This window comes from Saccopteryx leptura, chromosome 2 (assembly GCF_036850995.1).
Source record: "Saccopteryx leptura isolate mSacLep1 chromosome 2, mSacLep1_pri_phased_curated, whole genome shotgun sequence".
Taxonomy (NCBI): Eukaryota; Metazoa; Chordata; class Mammalia; order Chiroptera; family Emballonuridae; genus Saccopteryx; species Saccopteryx leptura.
This window is the reverse complement of record NC_089504.1, coordinates 231,372,962-231,379,265: the sequence shown is the minus strand read 5'-3', so window position 1 is coordinate 231,379,265 and position 6,304 is coordinate 231,372,962. Positions and strand designations below refer to the sequence as shown.

General features: G+C 52.0%; 1 protein-coding gene and 1 pseudogene across 1 annotated transcript; one reads left to right on the top strand and one right to left on the bottom strand.

Moving 5' to 3' along the window:
- Positions 1 to 778: 778 nt before the first annotated feature.
- LOC136393343 (small nuclear ribonucleoprotein E-like) lies at positions 779 to 1,059 on the bottom strand (annotated as a pseudogene).
- Positions 1,060 to 1,505: 446 nt separating this feature from the next.
- MTFP1 (mitochondrial fission process 1) lies at positions 1,506 to 4,784 on the top strand. The gene is made up of 4 exons (XM_066365957.1): positions 1,506 to 1,710; positions 2,483 to 2,610; positions 3,006 to 3,238; positions 4,167 to 4,784. The coding sequence occupies exons 1-4, from the start codon at positions 1,644 to 1,646 to the stop codon at positions 4,237 to 4,239; spliced, it is 501 nt and encodes a 166-aa protein (XP_066222054.1). The 5' UTR covers positions 1,506 to 1,643; the 3' UTR covers positions 4,240 to 4,784.
- Positions 4,785 to 6,304: the final 1,520 nt, after the last annotated feature.

Genomic DNA, 6,304 nt, shown 5'->3' with positions numbered 1-6,304 from the left:
TCTCCTTAGTAATCGTTAACCCCCTACTCCCCTTATTCTGTTCTGCTCATTTTCCTGAAGTCTTGAACCACAACCTTGTTCCCCTGGCCTTATTCATTCATTCAAGGTCTTTCCCCAAGAGGTTCTGTCTAGGGACATACTGATCTAGTTTAGACCTCAGTGCTTGAGAGATGAACATGGCACCTGTTGGGAAGGGACAAGCATCCACCTTGTCAGGCTTCTTACCATTTACTCCACCAGGCTCATTTACTGAGATCATCTTAAGAGCACAGGATCTAAAGCCAATCCCAGCTTCACCACTTATCAGCTGTATGACCTGGGAAAGTGACTCATTTTTTTGTTCCTCTATTTCCTCATCTGTAAAATGGGGGTCACAGGTTGATGGGAGGGTGTAAGAAAGTTATCTGTCTTGCCTGACCCATGGTGGCGCAGTGGATAAACCATCAACTTGGAATGCCGAGGTTGCCGGATCGAAACCCTGGGCTTACAAGGCACATATAGTTGATGCTTCCTGCTCCTCCCCCTTCTTTCTCTCCTCTCTCCAAAAAATGAATAAGTAAATAAAATCTAAAAAAAAAAGTTATCTGTCTAGAGTTTTTTATTTTTTGTTTTTCTTTTTTTAATAAAAACAATCCCACAGCATTTATTGTCATCTGGTAATAACATAAGGATAATCAAAGCAACAGGAATAAATATTTAAGGACTACACTCCCAACAAAGGACACCTAAAAGGCAAATTGCCATTACTATTCCACATTTCTTACTTCATTAGTCATTTCTAGTTGGAGACACTTTGGAGCAGAGTGGTATTATTTCCTTTTAGCATGATCCAACCTAGTTGTTATTTTGACTTTGTTTTAAAATGAATCTCTTCTGCATCATCTAATACGAGGTTCACATACTCATCAAAAGCAATGATACAGCCCTCTATCTGTATATATTCACTTGCTTAAAAAGCCACACCTGAATCTGAGATCTGTTTTGCAAGTATCTGAAGACGAGGTTAATGGAAGGCACCATCACCTTCTGCACTTTCTGGCCCTGGCCACGCTACACCATGGTTGAGGCTGACAAAGATCACACTAAACCCCGCCTCAGAAAGCTACTTCTGGAATAAAGAACCAGAAGCGGAAGTCTCGAGCTTTTAGCCGGTAAAGTCTTCAACTGTTAGTCTTTGGCCAAGGTCTGACTGGTAGTAAACGCAATAAATGATGACTTGTAATTAATCGTCGTCCCAGGAGTTGTGTTCCCCATTTAACAAATGAATAAATTGAGGCTCAGATAAGTACAGCGTCTTGAGGTCACACAGCTGTGAAGTATAGATAGGAGTGTAGCATACTCCATTTGAATGCCGGCCTCTTCGGCTCCCAAATCACTGTCAGTCTTGAGAGAGGAAGGCGCCAACCCCGCAATCTCCGAGAAAACGTGAGAAAATTAATCTGTAAAACCCAAGCCTGGCAGAGGGGCTTCGGTGCGCGGAGGAATTTACAGACGCTCCCTGCTGGTGGGGACAGGCGACCTGTCTGTCCTTCACTCCAGGACCTTGGATCAGTCCCACCGCCTTGGACAGGAGCGCTAGTGGAAGCTGAGGCAGCAGCAGCTGCAGGACCGGCTGCAGTGGCCCGGGCAGCAGCGGAAGCGCCATGTCCGAGTCGCCCCCGCGGGGTGCCGAGCTCGACCTTTTCAGGGACACGTGGGTGCGATACCTGGGTGAGAGCGTGGCAAGGGGCACGGTGATAGCTGGGGAAGCAGGGGTCACCGGATGCCCATTAGGCTCCTGGAGAAGGTGGGAGGATCTTAGTTCTCATTCTGCCCCGGGCCAGAGATTGGGCTCAGAGAGGGCTAGGGACTTGTCCAAGGTCACACAGCTCTGGTCGGCCCAGCCCTGCCTTTGGGGTCACTGCTGATCCTGTCTCTCAGGTGGAAGCTTGAACCCTGCTTAGAGGAATGGGGTGGGCAGGCTGCCTTCTCTGGCATGCAGGGGCACTGGCTGTGGAGTCAGAGTATCTGAACGCCTTTCCCAGCTTCTCACTGGCTCTGCCTGAGCCTCAGTTGCTTTCTTGGCAAAAAGGGATGAACACAGGGCCTCTCTCATTGGGTGGTAGTTGTGAAGGTAGAATGAGATAAGGCACAGAAAGTCCTGGCATGTGGTGAGTGCCTGGTCAGTGGAGCTGCCCTTGGTCAGTCTCTGTTGCTTCTTGTTCCCACATTAATGCAGATGCTTCTAGGATCCAGACAGAGAAGGGAAGTGAGTGAGTGATAATGGTGACTATACTCAGCTCTCCTACAATAGCCCTAGAGTTAAGGTGGGCATCATGGGTGCCATTTTATAGGCCGAGAAACAAGCTCAGAGAGAGATAAAATCATTTGTCTAAGGTCATCCAGGTTCTGTTTAGCAGGCTGGGATTAGAACCAGCTCGATGGAGTGCCCTCTTGTGGAACAATCCATGGTCCCTGGAATTCAATGTCTCCTTCTGAACAGGCTACGCTAATGAGGTGGGGGAGGCCTTCCGTTCCATGGTACCAGCAGCCGTGGTGTGGCTGAGCTATGGAGTGTCAAGCTCCTACGTGCTGGCCGATGCTATCGACAAGGGCAAGAAAGCAGGAAACGTGAGTGTTATCCTGTCCCTCAACACCCCACCCCAGTCCATTCCCCTTGTGGTTTAGTCCACAGCCCTGCATGTGATATGTAATAAAGTCACGGTGGTAAAGCATGTGGACAGTCCAATCCCTGGAACCTCTCCTGGCGCAGTCCTACCCCAGTTCTGTTTTAGGATAGTGTACCCTGCCCTCAGTCCTGCATGTGACAGTTTATACCCCAGCCCTGGATATGGACAAGACTACTCCCAGCCCTAAATGTGGTACAGCCCAGAACCCAACACTACTGTGGTCTGTCCCCACCCCCACCCCCCCACTTCCCTTCTCCCTGGTTCAGCCTCATGCCTCTGTCCACAGTGTTTCCTGACTCTGTCCCTGCTGGATTAAGTTTCTCTTGTGCCCACCAGGTGCCAAGTTCTGAAGCAAGCCGCAGCACCAGAGTGACTGTGGCTGTGGTGGACACCTTCGTGTGGCAGGCTCTGGCCTCTGTGGCCATCCCAGGTTTCACTATCAACCGTGTGTGTGCAGCCTCTCTCTACGTCCTGGGTACTGCCACCCGCTGGCCTCTGGCCATCCGCAAGTGGACCACCACTGCACTGGGACTGCTGGTCATCCCCATAATCATCCACCCCATTGACAGGTGGGCGCCGCTCCCAGCCTCAGGGATCATTCAGTCTGCAGGTGGAGATAAGCCCTGAGAGGCATGGGTGTACCCATTTGCACAGAGCAGTAGCAGCAGAGGCAGGGCTGGCACTCGGGGTTCCAGAGATAGAAAGGTCAGTCTTGGCTCTTGTCATATGATCTGGCAGGACTTTGGCAGTAAAAGCAGGGATGGGGGATGGGGAGGGGGCCTGAAGGGTATAGGAACCAGGACAAGTAAATTCCCAGAAAGGAAAAAAACAACCAGAGACAGGCAGGAGCAGGTGTACCCTGGAGGGTTTTAGTGACAGAAGTGGGAATTGTTTTGTGAAATTGAAAAGTCCTTAGCTGCTTTCAGGAGTGGCTGCATCTAGGCACCCAAATGTCATTAGGGGTCTGGGTCTCCCCATCCTGTTGCCCTTTATCCACCCCACCCCATGTTGGCTTTACTCACTTTCCCATTATGGGAGCAGAGATGGCCCCAGCAGCTCCCAGTTTCTATCCCACCAGCTTAGCAAACCCCATAGGAATCTTTTTAATAGTGACAACAAAAAACTCAAGAAAGGGCTGTCATTGGTCTATTGTAGACTGGGTGCCTATCCCTGAGCCAGTTTCTCTTTACTGATTGGCCAGGTTTGGGTCAAGTGCCTGTTCTTAGAACCAGAAATGGGGCTGAACCAACATAGATTGGGAGTAGCAGTCTTTCTCCAAGGGAACATAGCTGACCCTGAGGCCCTGAGTGAGTCTTTTACCCTCTCGGTGCCTTGCTTGTCCCAACTGAATAAAGAGGAGGGTGATGGCTGCCACTTGGATGGTACTTGTGCCCTGCATCTAGAGAGTCCCTTATCCAGCCCTGACTTCCTGCCTCCAACCCCCCCCCCCCATAACACCTCTTGGTCACCTGCTTATCACCCTCCATTGCCCCACAGGTCAGTGGACTTCCTCCTGGACTCCAGCCTGCGCAAGCTCTACCCCTCAGTGGAGAAGCCCAGCTCCTCTTGACCTCACCCTCATACCTGGCCTGAGGGTTGGCCCACTCCCTGCTTTGTTCCAACCTCCTCCTCCTGCAGGAGGTGCAATGCTTGGCTTCCTGGGGTCCAGGGCCCTGGCACCCGAGTGAGTTTGAGCTGGATGAAAACAGACAACGGCCTCAAGGAGCAACAGCCGCAGCAACTCAGACAGGGGCAGGCCCTGAATTGTCTTCTTCCTCGGAATTTGTGATACCAAATAGGAGTGGACCCTGGGTGGGCCCAGCCCTGTCTTTTGACAGGAAAGTAATGTCCTCCCATGGAGGATATGGGGACTGAGGCCCAAAGAGGGCAAGGAATATGGCCAAAATCACTTAGCAAGCTGGGGACCCAGGACTCCCAGCCGCTCGGCCAAACCACCCCATGGCATCATGGCCAGAGGAGCAGCAGAAACCTGGGTGTGCAGTAGTGAGGTCCCTGAGGACTGACCCTCTGGCCAGCCCATCCCTGGGGCAGGGGCTGCTGGGGCCTGGCTGGAAGGCAGGACAGCCCTGGTCCAATAAATCCTCAAGAAGTTGAGTTTTCTTCTTTTCTATTGGGGATGAGCAGGGATGTGGCAGCGGAGAGCCAGGTTGGGGACCCTCAGAGGTGGAGGCTGACTCTTCAGGCCAGATATAACAGTGGCCAGCACTGGGCCTTTCCGGTCTCTCCCTGCCCACCAGCACTTCCCTGCAGATCCATGGGAGCCCACCCTTGGTACTGTAGCCTTGTCTCCTCCGCACACCTCTCCAATCCAGTGCCATATCCCTCCAGGGCCACACCCACACCTGCGTCCCCATGACATCTGGGTTCTGCCAGCGAGTCCTTGCTCACTTCTCTCTCCCTTCCACCCTGAGGGCTCCCCCTAAAGCTGGATGCTGCTCAGGCCAGAGCCAGGCTTCTGTGCTCTTGGGCACAGTCTAAGCTCTCGTCCCTGCTGCAGCCTTGTGTACCTCTCCACACCTGCCCTCAGAGCCCCTCCCCCAACTCCACATTCCTCAGCTGCAATCTTTCCTTTCCGCCTTTTTCCTCTCTGCTGACCCTGAGCTTCCTTCAGAACGAGCCCCTATACCCTATCTTTTGTTGCTCCTCAGCTCTGCCCTACTATGAGCCCCCTCTGGCCTTGGACGCCCCCCTGGTGGCCCTACTCTGTTACAAACTACGGGGGTACAAGTGTGCCGATGCCTAGCACATAAAGGTGCTCATACGAAGAGCTTGCAGGTGTTCCCAGACCAGACTGGTGGGAATAAGGTCTTTAGACAGCCTGTCTGTGGCAGGGAGAGCCTTCTCCTACTTGCCACCAACACACACACCTTACACTGCTCCTTTGGGAGATGCAGTGATTGATGGGCGGGAAGCACATTAGGGGAGGTTTCTGGGAAGGTTCTGCTGGTTCTGTTCTCACTGAAGCCATTTTTTTTTTTGGCTGCACCAGCCGGGCCATGAAACAGTCTTTTACAGGAATGTAATCAGATGGACGACCTCCTGGCAGTGAGGAGAGGCCCCAGCTCAATGCCCGCCACCTGCTCTTGGCACCTGTGCACCTTTGGTCCCTGTCATGCCTGCCTACGTGGTTTTCATTGCCCCATGCAAAGTTTGTGGCTCCATCCAGCTGGTAAGGCTGATGGGGACAAGGCTGCCAGGAGCTAGGGGCACCTGGGAGATTCTGGGGGAAGTAGGTAGAGCTGCGGTATCCAGGCTCGAGAAAGAGGTAAAATCAGGTCATATTGACTCTGCGGCTTTGGGCAAGTCATAGCCTCTCTGAACTTCAGTTCCTTTCTCTAAAAGAAGCAGAACCTGGCTTGCTGCAGACCTGGGTAGGCAAGAGACGATACAAACTTGCATTTATGTATCATCTGTGGGTTTGTATATGTCCTCCACTTATGTTGTCCCTTGCATCCTCAGCAGTCCCGCGAGAAGGTAGAGCTAACATCTCTATTTTCCAGGTAAGGAACTGAGGTTCACAGAAGGAATGCCTCACCATCTACTAATGCAACTTAGCACATCTTCTCCAAAGTAAAACAGGTATTTGAGTAAGACAGGGACTTTGAACAGGACCT

Excerpts from the sequence above, each read along its gene's own strand:
- MTFP1 (XM_066365957.1), top strand. The coding sequence starts at position 1,644 with ATGTCCGAGTCGCCCCCGCGGGGTGCCGAGCTCGACCTTTTCAGGGAC. Across the intron at positions 1,711-2,482 it reads CACGTGGGTGCGATACCTGG|GCTACGCTAATGAGGTGGGG; the intron begins GTGAGAGCGTGG and ends CCTTCTGAACAG. Across the intron at positions 3,239-4,166 it reads ATCATCCACCCCATTGACAG|GTCAGTGGACTTCCTCCTGG; the intron begins GTGGGCGCCGCT and ends ATTGCCCCACAG.